Source organism: Cygnus olor, chromosome 1 (assembly GCF_009769625.2).
Source record: "Cygnus olor isolate bCygOlo1 chromosome 1, bCygOlo1.pri.v2, whole genome shotgun sequence".
In the NCBI taxonomy this organism is placed as follows: Eukaryota; Metazoa; Chordata; class Aves; order Anseriformes; family Anatidae; genus Cygnus; species Cygnus olor.
The window spans coordinates 201598289-201618586 of record NC_049169.1 but is presented as its reverse complement, the minus strand read 5'-3'; the positions used below and the strand labels follow the sequence as shown (position 1 = coordinate 201618586).

At 43.3% G+C, this 20298-nt stretch overlaps 1 protein-coding gene across 3 annotated transcripts in view; it reads right to left on the bottom strand.

The window, feature by feature from the left end:
- Window positions 1-921: 921 nt before the first annotated feature.
- The window catches only part of LOC121063678 (prolylcarboxypeptidase), a 30132-nt gene continuing 10755 nt past the window's right edge, over window positions 922-20298 (bottom strand). For all 3 annotated transcript variants that reach the window (XM_040544334.1, XM_040544335.1, XM_040544336.1), the window contains exons 2-9: window positions 15072-15212; window positions 13900-14001; window positions 13428-13609; window positions 12515-12672; window positions 11366-11538; window positions 10777-10941; window positions 9193-9380; window positions 922-1943 (exon numbers count right to left, since the gene is read on the bottom strand). In XM_040544334.1, coding sequence (XP_040400268.1) covers window positions 1739-1943; window positions 9193-9380; window positions 10777-10941; window positions 11366-11538; window positions 12515-12672; window positions 13428-13609; window positions 13900-14001; window positions 15072-15212 — 1314 coding nt within the window. In that variant the 3' untranslated portion in view covers window positions 922-1738. The remainder of the gene's footprint in view (window positions 1944-9192; window positions 9381-10776; window positions 10942-11365; window positions 11539-12514; window positions 12673-13427; window positions 13610-13899; window positions 14002-15071; window positions 15213-20298) is intronic.

Here is a 20298-nt window from a genome sequence, read left to right as displayed (position 1 = left end):
GGTTGCAGGCAAGTTCTTACATAGCTCTTCCTCTTCCCCCTGTTGTCCTTCTCTCATCTTGCTCTCTACATTCTCTAAAGTAATTACCTTGCTCAAGACAGTGTGAAAAGTTCAGATTCAGCAAATCTGAACATAAACACTGCTTTTAACACATTAGAGCAAGATGAGGGAATGCCAGGAACTCTGTTGGGAAGAGAAGATGGACAGGAGCGTATGCAAATATAAAATTTTGGTGTTGGGTTTGGTTTGTTCCCAGAGGTTGGGAGGAGACTGGAAACAGAAAAGGCCACCTGGTGTCTTCGGAAAATACTCAACCATCAGGCGTATCATCAAAGCTGAGAAAACTTTTCAACAGAGTTGGAATTTTAAGAGCCTGGGGACAACAAGCCTTGCCTGAGTCTTTCTGAAATGGAGTTGTCCTTTAAACTGCAAAGAAGCCTTTCTGAAGAAGGGCTCCAGTGTGAATGAAGCCAAAGCTGGAAAACGAGGGGACTGCCCCAGCCATTTATTAATGTCAAATATGCTGTCTCATGAATCAGGGCAGTTTGTCTGTTTTGGAAGCCTTACAGAAAGCCCAGTGCACCTGGCTTGTTGAGCTCAGCATCATGCTTTAGGCTGCTCCAAGAGGATAGCTGCATTCTGTGTTTTGAATAGTTTGTCCCGCAAACTTTTTTTTTTTTTTTTTTTAAACAAGGCTTTTATTGAAGAGCCATCAGCAAACAGATCATGCAGAATTTGAACAATACATAGAATGGGGGGGAGGGGGGAACCCACACAAGGCACAGCCCCAATTATTTGTCACTTCATAAGATCTGGCCAGCACAAGTGTCACATTTGCTCTTCAAGAGAATAGCTTCAAAAGCTTCCTGATTTGAAAAAAGCTAAATGTTTGTGGGGGACACACACATACACACACACACACAAAATACACAGAGTTTATTCTTTGGCAACCGTCGTCGCAGTGGCAGATATTCCAGGATTAGGACGAACAGCAAAGGAAGAAATAAAACCCTGATACAGACTGTGCAGGCTCAGCCAGTTAGCAGCAGAGGGGGGAGTCCGGGCCCAGCCCTGACCATTAAGCACAGCACAGAATGGAAAAACCACCAAAGGCAGCTTTGATTAGTAAGCTGCCAGAAAATTAAAATATTTCTTTTCCAACACTGATTCCAAAGGGTAGGGGCTGTTCAGTTTCCTTACAAACTGCACAGCCAGTTTTCGCCCATGCCTTCCCTACCTCTCCAGCAAACATCACAGCAAGATGTGACTTCTGTTCCCCCGTTTTCTCTGTGCCCCTGCCATGACAATTTACACCAGCAGAGGATGTCCAAAATTCAATACCACTGAATGCAGCGGGAGTTTGATCATCAACGTAAACAGCACTGCCATTTAATCCATTCTATATACCAGCAGTCAGGACAGTAACCTAGCGAGCAAGGAAGGCATCAAGCCTAAAAGAGGCACTCACCCTAAGGTACAGCATTTGGGAAAAGCGGAAGAGGAAAGCAAGGCACAGCAGGCAGCTCAATCCATGCGCTTTATCCACTAAAGGTTGTTCTCTGATAACACCCTCCCATCCGTCTACTGCCTGCTTCTCCCATGGGCACAAGCAATGGCCAGCGCTGCAGCACGGATGAGGAAGCGGGAGTGAAATGTTCAGAGCGTCTGCGATAAGGCCTGGCCCTGCTCCCAGCAAAGCCAGCAGAGGTATAAAGGCCACAGTTGTCACAGTACCACTTCAGTGCTCGCGCCTGGCCTTTTCAATCCACTGCTTCATGTAGTGGACTTCCAAGACCCGAGCTTGCTGCACAGATTTGGGGTCACGAGGGTTGCGGCTGCGCAGGTCCAGGTGATGAGCTCCATCTGGGATCATGATGGCCACGAGGGAATCGCTGATGTTCTGGGTCACCCCACCTGCAGACCACGGATCCAGGCCACCATTGCTGTAAGGAAACAATGCTTCATTAGGCTGACTTTCAGCCATACATACTAACAGAAACAGACCTCAGCCTTGCCTCCAAGCCCCGTGCCCACCTCTCTTCAGAGGGGCCCTCTTGCCAGTTACGCAGCTATGAGTAGCTTGAACAAGGCTATGCTGCCATCACCAGTCAGCTGCTGATTCCAGTAATAACCTCTAATAGCGTCACAGCCTCTGGAGATAGATCTACAGCCACCCATCTTTGTCATAAAAAGGTCGAGGTCCCCTGTAGCAAGACATGCTCAGTTCCCAAATCAAAGCTTTTTGCTTTCCTTCTTCACAATCTGCTGTAAGCTAATAACCAAGCCTTCAGAGCAGAATTTTCAGGAAGTTCTACCTTTTGTTCTCAGCTAGGTACCAAACTCTTTTTGTAGAGAAATGCTTGGACCTTCCGTTACTTTATTGCTAATAACCAAATTACTATAAAACATTTATCCCACAAAATTCTGTCTCCAACAACTTTCTCTGTGACAGGAAGAATCTGATGCAATTTACTCCTCATCCCCAGGTCGATGAAAGCATTTCTTGCAGTGAAGATCTGGTTCCAGATAGTGCCTGGTCCATGGAGCAAGCCAATGGCTGAACTGGGAATAGATTTGCATCTTTTTTTCCTACCTTTGGACTTAGGAGGTGGTAGGGATTACTGGGTTATTTTCCTTTATTTAATTTTCTTCCTCATGTGCAGTCCATCTTTCTGCACAAAGAAAGCAACTTCTGTATACTTACTACAGAAAAACTACACAAACCTAGATCAGTTCTTCGCATAACACACTGACCTGCTCACAAAAGGAAACATTAAATATATGCCAGTTTCTAGAAGGATCTAAGAAACCAAAACACCCTGGGACACAGAGATACACAGCTAGAAAAACACTACAACGGTAGCACTGCAAATCACAGACAAAACAAGTGAAAAAGTGCTTGTAGAAATACTAAGTAAAAATCTGATTGAGTCTAATAGTTCATTTGTTTCTCCACTGAAGAAAACAAGGAGCTTGAATCTTCAGAGTTCTTATTTTTCAATTGTTTTAAATATGGCTGCAAGTAAGAGAAACATTTTGTAACTGCAAAACAAAAAGCATACACAGCTGCCCAATAACTATAAAGCATTTGATTTAAAAGGTCATCTGAATCAGCAGAGCACCTTGGCAACAGGGGGATGAGTTGCTGAGAGACCCAAGATGTGCATGGACTTGGATCTTTTGGTCCCAGTCATGTGGAAACTAAGCATGCTGCAAGAAAACAATCTCTGGCTTTTTTAGGAGCTGCTGGCTGCATCCTCTGTGGCTCCTGCCAAACGATGGCAACAGAGGCACTGACGCACTTTGAGAAGTAATACTTGCTGAGGGGAAGGGGAACACAGGGCTCACCCCAAAATCATCCTGAGGCTTAAAGTCTTACAGGACAAGGTAATTCAGTACCAACTGAAATGGATTATTTATATGTTAAAGCTAAGCATGCAAACGAGTAATCAGTTGCCCATCTCGCAGGACAGAAGCTTCCTGATGTATTCAGAAATAGAAAAAGAATGCGGCATTTCCTTTCTAGCAGTGGTCAGGCAAGAATGGCTTCAGAACGATACATTTCAATGCAAAATATCAGCACACTGGTCCTGTTTTCCATTCATCATACTTTCCAGAGAGCATAAACAGGGTCCCACCTATCCCCCATCAAGAAGTTTCCTTTCTGATCATCTCTTTAGAGCCTTCCTCAGCCCTCCAGCTCTACCCACCACAAGAGAGGTTTTGCACAATCTTACCAGCATTGTTTGTGCATTTTTTTTTTAATATTTACATCCTCCACGGTTCTGTTTTCTGAACTTTTCTCACCTTTGTCTTCAGCCAAACATTGTTTTACCTTTTCTTTCTTCTGATTCTTTTCCCCTCAAAAAGGTGCTTCTTGTGCAAATAGCTCTAGCATCTCTCAAAACAGAGACCCCACTTTCTGCCTCTCCCTCTCCAGTACAGAACTGGATAGGTGGGTACCTCAATTTCAAAGCCTACAAGCCTAAGTACGATCCTCACAGATTGAAAAAATGAATTTTTGGACTGTAGACAACACAGTTTGTGCTGTCTGATAAAAGCTGGGGTGTTTCTGAATGCAAGGTACAAGAAACGCAAGCCCCGTTCATCTAAATACACTCAACCTGTCACCCTCCAAGGCTACAGCAAGGAAAACTTTCCTAAACCTCCCTAAATGAAAGTCTGTTTCTACTAGAGTTTGTAATCTCCAATCAAATTCCCGTTCACACCTGGGCCAATTTTGACTACCGCTGGATATTGACGAGACGCTACCAACTGCTCCAAGCTCTCTGCCACTACAAGCATAGAGGGCCTTAAAGCGTCACTTCCCCAGCTCTGCAGCATTTCCACACCAAGCACCAAGCACGTGCCCGTAAGAGCATCAGGAGTGGAAGCTGCTGGAGGAGAAACGGCAGTTCTGAAAACCCCCATCTCCTCAAAGCAGTGTTTTAATAAAAATGCTCTGCCCATGATAGGCAAGCAGTATCTGTCTACAGCTTAAGTAAGCACTCACATGCTAAGAAAAGCTCAATCAGGTGTCTCCAAGAAGGTACTGAAGAGGTGCGATGCGTACACCTCAGCGTGGGTCTGCAGAGAGATGCACTGCTCCTGGAGGGAGGAACAGCAACAAGGGCTGGAGTATCCTAGGCAAATCCCAGATAAACCCACCCTAGAGTGGTTCTGTTGAGATGCAGTATTCTTCCCTTCCCGTGTTAAACCACCGTGCAAGTTCCTCAACATTAATGCAGTGCTTTTTACCCCACAGGGAGGCGCGTCCTCTGGTAGACATAGGGGTAGTTTTTGTAAAGCACTCTGTGGTGTTTTGGGATAAAAGACTCTTACGTAAAATGTACAGTGTTGACAATGTGTTTGTCTGAAGAGAAACAACCCAGCTTGAGGGCCAAAGCTGTGTGTGTACAGCACTACTTTTTCATTCAGTTGGTTGCTTTCAAGCTTCTCTCATTTCAACCGCCTTTGGCTAGCATAAATTCTTAACCACTAGAGTTGTTTGCTTGTCTATCGCTTACAAAGCCAATTTCTGCTGCTCAGATTTGTGAAGCCTTGGAAATAAACACTGCAATAATTTAGTTTTTTTTATTTATTTATTTTTAACTAAAGAGAAATTCTACCCTTTTTGGATTTTTTTTTCCCCCTCACTCTAGAGCATATATCCTGCTGGTACAGAAACAGCAAGAGACAAATGAGAGGAAAGCAACAGGCTTTTGGAGCCAAACAGACCAATGTTAACAGATCCAGAGAATAATGCCTAATTCCACTGAGGACTTTTACTTAAAAATACACAGCTGTGTACCAAGCCCAACAGACTAATTCTGATTTTTATGTGTTTTTCTCTGAAAAGGCCTTGCACAATGTGAGGCAGAGCACAGATGAATATATCCAGGAGCTGCCTGCCATGGGCAATCAGTACAGAGTCAGAACTCCTGAGGGCACAGGCTTTCACCGCATTTATTAAAAGTCTCTCTACCACATAACAGTGTCACAAACAGCCAGTATTAAGCTGTTCAAAATAAGCATCACCTCACAGCAGAAGTATATCTGTATAAACCTTCCTTTATAGAAAGCTGAGCAGAGTTTAACTTTAAAAATAAGAAAAGTAACGGTTTTGAGTAGACAGCAAACAGCATCCACTAGTTTTTGTATTAGACAAACATTTATTTTACATTTTGTCCATATAAAAACATTTTCAGACTTTCAGACAAACTTGAAATCAAAGGGAAAGGGGAACATCACGCCAGCCTTCCACAAGGCTATCACCCACAGCAACAATTTCAGTGACCAATATCCTGTGTTATAGCTAGAGCTTGTTTAGACTTTCCTTTTATGTGGAAGAGACAGTGCTTGGCTTCTTAAAAGCTAGACAGATTTACCAGCATGGGAAACCTGGACTTTGGCCACAAGATAAGAAGAAATCCACAGGGGAAGAAAATTACATTTGGCAGAATCCCAGCCCAGACTCTTCTTTTAGAGTTCCCCAGGCAGTGACAGAACAGTTGGCTTCTTTGGCCACTGTAGATTGACCATTTTACTCTCAAGAGCAACACAAAGCACTCCCATCATTTATTCAGCTGGGAGGCTGGAGACAGATCCTTTTGCTACTCAGTAAGTGGGGGGAGGAATGGGTTAAAAGTACCCAAACTTGGCAAATGCCAGAATAGCAGAAATGAAGCTTTGGCAGGTCCCCCAGAATTGCCACCACTGTACCCTCCTAAGGTGAGGGGGACTGACACCCCTACATTCCTTTAACTATAAAGCAGCAGTCTGGAGGGATTTTGTGTGCATTAGCCCTGGTGGATAGTGGAGCTGAAGTTCCTGTAGTACACAGTAATATGAGTTGTAAAGAAACCACGTCACAGATCTGTGGATTGGAAGAAATCCCACCCCCATCATCACAGCTAAGGTTAGTTTAACAAGAGGAAATACCACCCTATTTGCCACAACAGTGTTAACAGATATATTTGGGGTATTCATGTGTTGGCAGGACAAACAGTTGAAACACTAAATGGTCATTTCTGCTTTGGGACATTGCAAGTGGGATTTATTATTTCATCTATAATGGCTTTGCAGGGATTCCCAAAATGGGATCTTGTTGTGCTGCCCGTGCCTGCCAAGGTGGTGACTGTAAAACAGTATCACGTTGGGGGTGGGGGGGGGGAAGGAAATTACTCAAACTATTCAGGCACAACAAGTGGGAATTGTTAAAGAAACCATGATTGCTTCTAATAATCCTATTTGGCCTGTTCAAAGATCAGCACTTGGGGGATGACTGTAGACTACAGAGAACTGAATAAAGTCACCCCCACCACTTGCAGTTACAGTCCCTAGACATGGTTACTGTCATAGACAAAATTAGTGAAAATTTACAGCCCTGGAAGGTGGTGATAGACCTTGCTAATGCTTACTTTTCAATAGCCATTGCTTCACAAAGTCAAGACCAGTTTACCCTTACCTGGTAACAAAAGCAATGTACTTTTCAAATATTGCCTCAGGGATATAAACACAGTCCCTCTACTTGCCACCAAATGACAGCAGCTGAAGTAGAGCTATGGTAAGGTACCATTTTACTTACCATTTTGTTCACCATCTATTGACTATTGCAGTGTAACTACAAGGAATTGAAGTCCTGCTGGCCACACTTTCTGGTACAAACCAGGATGCTGTTGCACCTGAGCACACTGCTGGCTCCTGTTCAGCCAGCCATCAGGCACTACCCCCAGGCCCTTTCCTGACAGGCAGCTTTCCAGCCACTCTTCCCCCAGCCTGTGGTGCTGCATGGGGTTGTTGTGCCCCAGGTGCAGGACCCGGCACTTGGCCTTCTTGAACCTCATACAGTTGGCCTCAGCCCATCGATCCAGCCTATCCAGATCCCTCTGCAGAGCCCTCCTACCCTCAAGTAGATCAACACTTGCACTTCTTCTGCTCCCTGTCAGTATCTATCAGCTCAGAGGGCTGAGTACCCAGAGAACAACTGGTCTTGCTGCTAAAGACTGAGGCAAAGAAGGCATTAAGTACCTCAGCTTTTTCCTCATCTCTTGTCACTATATTTTCCCCTCACATCCAATAAAGGATGCAGATTCTCCGTAGTCAGACATCTGGTAAGTTGACGTCCTCCATGAGAATAAGGGCTAGCTATTGTGAGACTTCTCCCAGCTGCTTGTAGAATGTTTTGTCTGCCTCTTCGGCCTGGTTAGGTGGTCTATAACAGACACCCACCAGGATATCTGCCTGCCTCACTGGCCTTCCCCCGATTCTCACCCATAAACATTCAACATTCATATTACTCTCAAGACAATCCAAACACTCCCTAACATCCAGTGCTACTGCACCAGGTAGAACAACGGCGTACAGTTCCTTCTGTTTGTTGCCCATGCTGCATGCATTGGTGTAGATGCACTTCAGCTGGTCTTACAACCCCCATCACCTCTTGGATGGGGGGTGTGTGGAAGCCCGAATTCCTATAGAATCGTTCTCAGGCACTTCAGTGATTTCTAACCCATCAATATTCCTTGTCTTTGCTGTGACATAGCTCTCCATCTCCTACTTCCACTGGGAAAGGGGACCAAAGGACTTTGCTAGCACACTGTCCCACAAACACTGGTGTGTCACCCGCAGGTTTGTTTCTAGCAAGTCTGGTTTTATCCCATTTTCCCCTTTCAAATCTTGTTTAAAACTCTTCCAATGAGCTCTGCTAACTTTTGTGCAAAAATCCTTTTCCCCTTTTTGAGACAGGTCTATCCCGTCTGCTGTCAGCAGGCCTGGTGTCGTGTAGAATGACCCATGATCAAAAAACCCAAGTCCTGACCAGGCCTGGAACCAGGTATTGGTCTGCTGGCTCTTCCTGTTTCTCCTCATCACTCCCTACAACTGGAGGAATGGAGGAGAACACTACTTGTGCTCCTGTTCCCTTAAACAAGTTGTCTGAGGGCAAGAGGGCCTTGGGACTTCCTGTTGGAACTTCATTGCTGCCTACCTGAAAGTCAATAACAGGTGGGGCTGCACCAGGGTAGGAAGCTCTCTCTTCACACCTCTAACCCCAGGGAGGCAGCATAATTCCCTATGAAGTGGGTTCAACCTGCATATTGGGCCTTCTGTTCCCTTCAGAAGGGACTCTCCTATGACAACGACCTGTCCTTTTTAATTTGCTGAAGCTGTTTAACCTCAATGAGGCCTCCAAGCCCCGATGAACCGTCATCATCAATATTGTTTAGCTCCACTTGCAGAGTCTCATACCTATTGCACAAAGGCACCTGGGAAGGCAGGATAAGTCACTGAGGAGACGTGCATGCTGCCCTGGGCAGGAACTTGTCACCATTGCCCCTTACCCTTTAGGTCACTGTGGTCAGCCATCTATTTTCTTCAAGGTTTCCTTTTTTTTTTCCCAGCTTTGGGACTACACTGTCTGTCTTCTGGGCCTGCCTCAGGGAGTGAAGGAAGTGATTCTAGTAGTCTCTCCCTCTCATGCTCCCTGATACTCCTCATCTTACCTCCTCCCAGAGCTGTCACTAAGCAGAGGAGTTTCTCAGTGCACCTTCCACGTTCGGAAAGGTAACAAAAATAAATTTACTCCTCACTTTTTTTTTTCCCTGTGGATGTTCCTGCTGCCTGCCTGTGCCAACCCACACAGTAGTACTGACAGCCCAAACTGGCGGAAGACAACTCTGAAACAAGGCTCACCTGAAAATGATGTTGCTGTGTGAGCTGATGTTCTTCCCTCCGTACATAGAAAGAACCCAAGAGGGGCGAGGTCTCACTCCCCATAACCTGAAGCATTCTTCTGAAAGTGCATCAAAGTCCCATTTCTGAGGTTCAAACATATCATTGACACCATCTGTACACATGGGCATCACCATCTCAGTGCAAACCTGGAAGAGAGCAAGGCAACAAGATGCGTTCATGAGACTGTCCCATAACTATGTGTGTAGCACTTAAAAAGCACAAACAAAACACGATTGGTAATTACCATCAAACTATCGCAACATGGGTATCAAGCAAAAGCTTTATCTTCCATGCGTTCTTGCGTTCATTTCCTGACCTTAGTGATACTAGAGAGGAAGAACAAAAAGTTATAGCCTGGAAGCCACATAGATTAATTGCCATGCTGGGGGCTAACTCAGTCTATTCCTACTTGTGTCCTTTCCCCCAAGCCTTCAGAAGCAGGCAATCTGCAACAAGCTGCAGATGGGACGCATTTTTATGAGTCCAGCTGCCATATTCTTTGTTACCCACATGGTGTCCCCCCTGCCTGTCTCAGAGAGTAACTTAAAAGCCTGCACATCTCCTGGTGCTGTCAGGAGCACAGCAGAAATAGGAGAGAATGGCCAAGAGCAGATGGTGACAGTCTGAACACTGATTTTTATACCTTGCTTCTGGCATCACTGGCTCTTCTCTTCAGCGGAGAGGCTGAACACTAAGTGCTGCGTGTGCTCGCTTAGTAAATGAGACAGAAAGAGCAGAATGCCCTGGACACCTTTACAAAATTACAGATCCCTGTGGTATGTGAAGGGGAAGGTCGCGTCTCAGTGAGCTACAGGATGAATAGCCTTAGTTGAAAGAAATCAGTATCAACATATCCTGACATATTTGTACAGACTGTGGGCTTGAGGGGTGCAGTTCGAGGGGAACAGAAGACCAAGATGCTGCTTCTGTACCTCCCTTTATAGTCAACATGAAGAGCTGAAACTCAGCAATCAAAGACAACCTAAACCTCCTGGGAAAGTAGCTTCTCTTTCATGCCTTGCCCTCCTCACTACAATCATACTTGTCTCAAGCTCTCTGTCATCAGGAAATAAGTTGCTTTACTATAGGAGTACTTATTTCCCTCCTCCCGCCCCCATGTTTTCTACAGAGCAAACATTAGTAGCAATATTTCAACCGGTTATCCTATTTTCCCCAGTGATTGCTGGTTTATAAGACTAATGATAAAAGTCATGCATAAGAAAGAGTTCAAGTTCTAAGACAGACAGAAAAAGAAATACAGCTTGTGATTTTGTTTAGAGAACATCTGAAAACATGACTTGTCCTTGATACTGTCTATGAAGTGTTATTGTAATCCCATTAATTTTCAGTTCTAAATCCAACTTTTTTTATTTTCGAAGACCTGAGTTCTGTTTAAAGCAGTGTATAAACAGGCAGAGTCCTTACTGATGCTTGTGCAGCCCCATCAATTTGTATCTGGTCCAACGTATTGACATGGCAATTCCCATCACCTCTAGTCCAAAAATACTCACTGAGTTACAAATGAAAGGATAGAGTGCATACCTGATAGTACCAACCCAACTGACCAAGATTCTTTGTTGCAGTCTCAGACATGTCAAAGCATGAGGCTTCTCCTGAATAATTGTAGTAGACGTTCACTGCCTGGTAAACATTCTGCAGCAACAGTTTGTCAGAAAGACTGGGATCCTTCAAGAACTTGCAAACTTCCTACAATGAAGAGGAGAGATGGGGTCTCAGTCTGCAAGAAATACAGGTAAATACACAACACCTGACAGGACATCCATTTCATCTTCAAAGTATATCCAAACCACCACCAGAAAGCATCTATGTGATGACATACCCTGAACATTATCTTTAAGCCATACTCCATTTGTGCAGTACATGTAATGCAAGCAACCAGAGATTTTACATTTCCTGATTAAAATTCTTGGCTCTTGATACAACCTGTAGCAGTCAACAAACCAGCTGATGCACAAGAAGGGACTTGGCCCTGTTCCCCTTTTTTCAGCCATGTTGGCTATACAGATCCAAAAACACAGGAAACGATACAGGCAAGGAGAGAATTAAACTAAGTGGAAGAGACTTCAGCAGCCCAAGCTTTAATCAATCCTCCAAGACAGTCCTCAATTACCTGTACAGGCCAAGCTGGCAGAGGCTGTAAGAAGTCAGCTTTATAGGGATAGTCCACCATAGCCAAGTCTACCCATGTTTCACTCAGCCAACTTTTCAACATAGCAGCATCCTGAAGATTTTTTAATGGGCTGCACAAATGAAATGTGCTGGAAAGCCATTGTAAACCTGCATCTTTAATATAAAAATATAAAAAAAATTTACAGTTAATGTATTAACATAGGTCAGTTGTGCTACTATTAAGTATTTTCACTCAGCATAACTGATCTGGTGAAGTTACCCCACATGCATACAAGCAGAACAGATCAAAATTTAATCAGCATCTTTAAGCAAAGGGAAACACCTGAATGGATATGTTAGGATAACGTTATCTAAAAGAAGGGATGTACAAGTCATTTGGCATCTTTTTGACAGGAAACATCAAGGCTCTCTTCTTCCAAGAAAAGAAAAGCTTCAAACAAGCTAGCTCAAAAAAAAATGCAATCTCAGATCTCTCAGGACTCTCCTTGCCTTTGCTTTCGTTATATTATCTGGTCTAGAACTCCTCCAATTCAGCTTCTCTGCCTTGAATTGGTTAACTCATCATACCAGAATCTCTTTAGGATGCTTAAGTGGCAAGATTTTTATTTAGTTTTTTTTTTTTTAAACTTTTTAATTCACAAGCCATGCAGAGACCTCATCTGATATATTCACCTTAGCACTAAAGCTAGTGCTATAAAGACTGTAGCAATTTCCTATACTTGATTGCCTCAGTTGGTAGTTAAGGTGTTTTTTGGTTTGTTTGTTCTTGTTTGTTTTGGTTTTTTTGTTTGTTTGTTTTTAGAAACAAAACATCTGTCCTACTTTGTCATAAGGGAATACAAACATTGAGGTTCTAGTCTGGGAGTCAGCTCGTCTGATTTCAGGAATGTTTGGCCCTAGATTCCAAATCCTGCCACGTGTGAATACATGATCCAGCAAAACAGACATTCATTAAATAACACTGAACACAACTGACGAGTTTTTTAAACCGTATTCTCAGTAGTAAAACCTATCACCACCACAAATACATCCACACACTAAAGTTATGATGCAAGTTTACTGATTTTATGAAGTCGTAACATAATCCTGAACATTCTGACCCTTTAAATGCATATTGGTGAGGTCTTACCTGTTGAGGAAAGGTGGTTAATGGCACTCCAGGAATTCCGGATACTTTCTGAGCAGCCAGTCCCACTCTTTTTGAAATCATTAGTTACTATAGTGAAGTAAGCACCACAGGGAACCAAATCACCAAACTGCCAGATTGGGGCAGAGGCTGCCAGAGCTCTACAAATGGATATAAAACATTTTTTTTTTTTTTTTTTGAGAAACACATGCATCCTGAACCCCTGCAAAGTGAATTTCTATCCTCTGGGCAACACTTGCCACTATTTAAGTAGCATTTATAATTCCATAAGGTGCTCACCCCCTTCCTGAACTAATCACAATGTTGCAAAATTCTTCTGTAGGCCTGTATGCAAAGCCTGCTGAAGGTTACAAGTTTTGGACAGTAGCACAAAGAGGTCAGTAAATACATGAAGTATAAGTTCAGACAGACATAATTGCTACATGAGAAGGACAAATAATAAAGTAAGCTTTCTCACTAGGCGCTGTACTAACTCAACTGAAAACAGAGCCCTTGCCCACAAGAAACTGCTCTCTAGCAGGCAAAGGTGAGAAAATTACTATTTGTGTTTGCTAGAGAATAACTAAGGCACTCAAGAGATTACACACCTGCCTCAAGTCACCAGGAATTCTGGTGACCCTAGAGAAATTAGGGGAAGAGTTAGTGTTCAGAATTATCACTCTAAAATCTTAATACACATCTCTGAAAGTACACACCATCCAGTACCTGCTGGCCTACAGCTGTCTTTTTTTGGTAGACAATACCTCTTCCCAAATTCAGAATGACTTACCTTGTCCTCCGAATAGTGAAAAATTCAAGCTGGCTTGAATTACAGTACTTATCCCACTACCGTAACATTTATAGCACTGAAGTAACAAATGCCTGCTCTGTGTTTGAGCAGAACAAGTACACTCACCCAACCACCACGTGGGGGTATTTCATCCGAAACCAGGCTGCGAGCATCCCTCCATAAGATCCTCCAATAGCTATGACAGGACTGTAACGGGCTCCTGCAATGGTCTCCTTTAAGTATTCAATTAGTACTGCAAAGTCTGCCAGAGCTTGTTCTGATGTCAGGTAGTTCAGATGCTTGGAATCCTGAGACAAAGAACACAGGTTATATACAGCATTGGAGTGATACTCAGCAGCAGTCTTTCTCCCCCTGAGTAGATGTTGAGTTGTAAAGCTGCCTGATAAACTAAACATTTGTTACAGGTGTCCTTTGAAGTGCTAGAAAATTCTAGCTTGTTGTTTGTTAATTTAGAATTAGTAGTTATAAAAATAGGATAGTTGTATGCTTCTAGCACATCTTACTCAGGCAAGCAGTATTTGCACTGACAAGTATAACAGTTATTTTTGTATAGAACACATGTAAAGAAGACACTTACACTGAAAGATTCATTTCCAAATGGCAATGATTCTCCATAATATCTATGTTCAGCAAATACTAACATGGCATTAAGTTCTTCAGCCACATCCCACATAAAACCCTGGTGGGGGAAAAACACACATTTAAACACATTGAGTTAATCACTTGCAAAGTCTTTACTTTCAATCTATTGTACCTCAAATCTTATTCTTTGGTTAGCAAAATATCACTATCAAAATACAACCAGAAAGGCAGACTGCAATTTGGTTTTAAAGCATCTTTGCCGAAAGAAAATATAGAAGGCAGACCCAGAGATAAGGCAAGTGTACCAAAAAATGCTGCAAAGTATTAAGCAACATTGTTTTGTGAGTATACTTGGGCAATCCTGCCAGAGCTCCTACTGCAGGACTAACAAGCTTAATCCACAGGACATCAAAAAACACAACAGGAAAAAAGCATGCATTTGAGTTAGGACTGTATTACAGAAAGAAGTGTTTGACAATAAACAATCTAGAGCACTGAAACGCTTATTTTCAACTAATAAATAATTAGGACAACTTGTTATAACTTGTTGACAGCAGCATGTTACCACCCACCAGCTATCACCTGCTGACAGAGCAGTGTGTAAGCAGCCCTCACTTTCTTCAGGCCCAGGACACCACCTTTGTTGTGGCAGTGGACTTTGCATCGAAGTGGCTAAAAAATGCATCATGCATTTGTCAGGAAAGCAAAAAATTTCTATGGGTCTTGTGAGGGAACAGGCATCATCTATTCTTGATGTCTGGCCAGCTGAATCTCACTTCACATTTTTCTCAGATAAAAACAAAACAATCATCAAAACCTCTCATTTCACTCAGAAGCATTCTCAAGTAATGGGTTTGATGCGATGGGTCCAAACTTTCATATTCTTAGCTTGAGGCACCACAGAGCGTTTCCCCTAGAAGTTTTCTTCACAGCTCAAGGAAGTGCTCCCCTTTGATTTCTGTGGACTTCAAATAGGACCCCCAAATCCCCTAAAACTTCTCCTATACTTTTTTCAGCTTACTCTCTCCTGTAGCTGTCATAAAGCCATTGCAAACTTCTCTTTAAATAACGTTCTGATATTGTCTTCCTCCTCCTTCCTTATTTTTCCACTAGGCCACTGCTGGAAAGGACTATAATTGAAAAATCAAGGATCTGTTTCATACGTACTGTGTTGTTGCAGAACCATGTGATGTCTCCTTCATTGCCTGTATAGAACAGTATTGGTCCATTGTCTTTCTTCCAGTGCTGATCTGCTATCAGATACCGCTGCTGGAATGTAAGGTTTTCATCAAAGCCAAAGTGATCGATCTGTCAAAAACAAGGAATAACATCACACTCAGAAAGCTAAAACAGATAAGAACATTTTTATAGTATCATTCTTAACATGACATCTAAATACATTCAGGAGAACAAACAAATCATAACAGATCAAAGTCTGATTTAATAAAAGTTAACAAGCAAAAACAGTCATTGTCCTGCAGTGTTGAATGTCTTAGGAAAATTCGTTACTAACCTTACCATTTATTTAAAAAAACTCCCCCTTTCGGCATAAGATTGAATTTAAAAAATATTCCTGTTAGAATGTCCTTTTTATTCTTAGAATAACTAATCCTCTGCAGATCTTGTGTAATTGACAGATTTTTCAGATAGTTTTATCAAGTTCTTCTCCTCCTCTCCTTGCAATTTTTAGTAAATCACGGCTTCCACAACTCTCCTTCTTTCTACTGCCCTAGAAATATTGTAAGAATATACATATACACAACTTGAGACAATAAAACTAACACTGTTTTGACTGAGAAATTTATTCTCAACTCATAAAGTCAGTTTTTCAGTTTTATTCGCATTGCTTCGTATGCACTGTCCCCCTTGACCCATCCCCAGACGTTCATCTGTACTGGAAAGGTTATCGAAATTGCTTCTACAAGTTAGCTCCCTGCACTAGCAGGATCTTATTCTGCAACCAAAATATCCACACAAGCTTTTAATAAACAGACTAGCCCCCAAGAGCTATGTTGCCTAATTTCCATGTATTCACAAGTCACCGCTATTTTTACCCGTCAGCTAAAGATGACCTGTACTTCCCCAACTTTGACTTCCATCAGCACAAAGCAGCATCTTTTCCTTTCGTGCTGCTTCCTGCAGATGGCAACAGCCTGCCATCTGCTGGCTTGAGCATCTCTGCTCACCCAACTGCTTTTACACCGACAACTCTGCCAAACCTTTCAGACGATCGATGAACCAGCCTGTCACATTCTGTTTTGAAAATACCTTCAAGTTAACATTAAGAAGCAGACTAGGAGCAAATCCAAGCACTTGCTGCTAACACAGTGAACTAACTGCTGGGCAGATTTCTCCTGGCAACTCAGGAAAGGCAGCCCAACTCCTGACCTGCAGGATCGAGATACTCCATACCACGTATGTATGCGTCCTTTGCAACAGAGAGTGCAGAAACTTAGGATACACACTGCTGCAAAGTCTTACCAAGCTCTCTCAAAGCTCACTCATTCTTGGGCCTAAGGATCAGACTTGATGCTGAAGTGAGAGGGCAGTTGTGCTGTAGCTCACTGAACAGCTGGAGGTCTGTGCATTGTAATCCTGACATGAGATGGGGTCTTCATGCTGAATAAGCACACTCCAGTGTCTGGTGCCAGACCTAAATAAAGCTAACTTAGGTTCTACAGTTTTGCTTTGTGGGACAGCTCACTACTTAAGCACGTGGTGGTAGCACCATCCACGTATTTAGTGGTTATTTCCCTGAATTCAAGTAATGACAACATACGCCAGGCTTATTTCACACAAATAACTCACCTGCTGCTTCTACGTTTGCACATGACTGTTTATTTTAAGTTCACTTTCTATATCAAGAGTGATTTGTAGCAAGGCAGAACAAATGAAAGTCCTTGATCATAAGACCTTGGTACAATTAAAGAGAGATTAGATAAGGCTGAGCTAAAAAAATTACTGCAGTTATTAAACTCCAATACTATTAGAAAGTACAATTCAAGCATCTTTTGTTCCAGGTCTGTCTGCAAGAGGGGAAAGCATCTTTTCTTATTTAAAATTTCTGGTTAGTCTGCTGGTCAGAAATATTTAAGAAAAACAACAACAGACAGGCTTACGTGCCCCATCTGTCTTTTATGGAAAAAAATAAACATCTAACCTTAAAATTTGATTCCATTCCTGCATGAAACCAGAGTGCCAACTACAAGACTGCACAAAGCATTCAATTTTCCTGACCTACGAAGTTACGTACCAAAATCTTCTCAGTGCGGACAGCTTAGTGCACCACAGACAGAAAAACAGTGGGGGGAAAAAAATCACAATAGGTGAAACGCATCGGTAACCTTTGGTGAGGCAGGTTGAGACTATCCAGTGGGATATTGTGCAGAACTAATTCAAAAGCCCTTCTCATCACTCCCATTCCACAGAAACTGGAAGATCTGGATAGTAATACTCAGATATGAATGTTTTCCTGAATGATGGATAATATTCTCTGTACATACAGGATTTACAACAGTTTACTTCTGATGCGATCCGTTGGTCTGCTCCCACAAAACTGAAAAAAAAAATCCCAGTGCTCTAGTAAGTCTACCTCAGTAATGAGAGAGAAGTACAGGAACTAAAGCTTCCCTTTGCCAGTTTTAGTGACCCCGGTGACAGCAGTACCACGATTCTCCACCATGATTCTGAACTATGCTGCAGACTAACTCATTGCCAGTCACTTTTTCTCCTTCTTCCCTCCACCTGTCAAATTCGGATAGCCTCAGCAGCTAAACTGTCTTACGTTCATGAGAAATCAAACCACAGAAATATGCCAAACCCCAGACAGCACAGACAAGTCCAGACTTCTTCGCAAAAATCACAAGTACCTATTACTCAACTGAACAGCAAACTCCTACTGCTAGATGATGGGGCTTCTTACCTTGTAAGAACTTGTCTTTGCAAGAGTAAGACACAACATGAATAGCAAAGAAAACCTCATGTTTGTGAAGCAAACGGAAGTCACAGCTACCAGTTATTGCCAAGAAATTTAAAGAACTCAGAAGAATCCAGAACTGCAAATGCAACTCCAGAACATCCCAAGCAGCGCCTCCTCCCAAGAGTAAGGGCTGTCTGAAGATGTATGAAGTTGGAGAGAAGAAGCACAAGAACCACTATGAAATTGTGAAATGGGAAGTTCAGGCACAAAGGGAAAGTTGCAGCCCAGAAACAGCAGATGGAGCTGTTGTGTAGCCAAAGCGTGCTGCAGGATCGCACATGGGAGCTGCCTGGTCTCATTCAGCAGGTGGCTTCTTCCCCCTGCCTTATTTAAAGGCAAGCATATAAAAAAAGAAAACTCCGTGTAAAGTGCACCTCAACACACAGTAACTCTGATTGCCCTTTCAGATTTTATTAAAATGTTGAACCAGAAAAATTCTTTTCTACTCCTGAGCCCAAAAGGAACGGGTACGACAAAAGCAATTTGACTTTCACAATCACACTCAATTCGATACAACAGACCATACCAACAAAAGAAGAGTTTAATACATGAGTACAATACCTTAATTGCTGGTTAACAGTAACACTAGTTAGGGTACATTATCATATATGAGTTTCTTTATAATTAGTTTTCATCATTACGATTGCTGCCAGCAGGTCAGCAGTAACTACAAGGCCCAGAGCAGCCAAATTGGCCCTGATTTGAGCAGGAGGCAGGGCCGGGCCAGGCCGCGTTCAGAGCTCCCTTCCAAACTACTCCAGGATTTATCCAAAGCAGTTACACAGCCTAAAATTTTAAGCTTCTGTAAATGCTACCTGGCAGATTTGGTTAGAATTAAGAAAATGGCCTTCAGCAACAACACAACAGCTGCCTCTTACAAATGAAGCTACGATGTACATGCAACACCATCTCTGGCACAGAATCAGATGTTGTGTTAAAAGACTAAAATAGAAAAAGGAGGAGGAGTGGAAGCAAGAAGTTATAAGTTTAAGGCAAGGTTTTGTCACCTGAGCTAGGCAGGATGCAAAAACTTTGGAGAGCTACATCTCAGAGGCAAAGAAAGCAACAGCAACATTTCAGTTCCACATACAAAAACCCTTGTCAACCTTGTTTGAGTAAGGAGTGGAATCTCCCTGTATTTCCCCCCCGCTTTGTCCTAGAGGCTGGTGAGAGCTTTAGACTGAAGCCTTGAGCCAGCAGCTTTCAACCTTCAGCACACAGACTTTCTACAGCGCAGCTCAGGATGAAGAGCTCTCTCCGCACTGGTGTCTGCCTCTCTGCCTTCCGCTCCAAATACGTGGCACAGTTTTGACCTTACCTTGTACACGCACGTGTCACGTGCTTATGTTGACCTCCCAAAGATGACTTATCTCCTTTATGTGATTTTTTTTTGTCGTTTTATTTTAAATGTACTTCCCAAAACAAGCTGCCCTGCTATACGCATCTCCCTCAGGGAGGAGACAAAAAAGGCACAGCAGATGTTTGTCAGTTATTGTACAGCTGTTTGTCTGCTTAATGCTCTCCTGGAAATATTCTGAACCCATGGTACCAAGTGAAGTACAAAGACAAAAACAAAACAGGACACGTGGAATAAAACCCACTTCCTTCTCAGCAGCACCTTAAGGTCATTAAGAACTACAGGGACAGGACAGCAACACAAAGCCTTTTCCGAAAGGGACTAATTCATAGGGTAGCATCTAACAAAACGCATTTAATGTCATCTAGGGTGGTAAATCTCACTGATGGCTTTATGTTTTTGAGATTCTGGAAAGACTGAAAGCATCAAAGCCTTCATAGAGTCACAGAATGTTTTGGGTTGGAAGGGACCTTAAAGCCCATCTAGTTCCAACCCCCTGCCATGTGCAGGGACACCTCCCACCACACCAGGTTGCCCAAAGCCCCATCCAGCCTGGCCTTGAGCACCTCCAGGGATGGGGCATCCACAGCTTCCCTGGGCAGCCTCTGACAGTGCCTCAGCACCCTCTGAGGGAAGAATTTCTTCCTTGTATCTAATCTAAACCTACCCTCTTGTAATTTAAAGCCACTCCCCCTTGTCCTATCACCACACCCCCTGACAAAGAGTCCCTCCCCAGCCTTCCTGTAGCCCCCTTTAGGTACTGGCAGGCCGCTGTAGGGTCTCCCTGGGGCCTTCTCTCCAGGCTGAACAACCCCAACTCCCTCAGCCTGTCTTCACAGGAGAGGTGCTCCAGCCCTCTGATCATCTTTGTGGCCCTCCTCTGGACCCACTCTAATAGCCCCACATCCTTCTTGTGCTGGGGGTCCCAGACCTGGACACAGCACTCCAAGTGGGGCCTCACAAGGGCAGAGCAGAAGGGGACAATCACCTCCCTCCACCGGCTGGCCACCCCTCTGTTGATGCAGCCGGCCTTCTGGGCTGCAGGCACGCACTGCTGG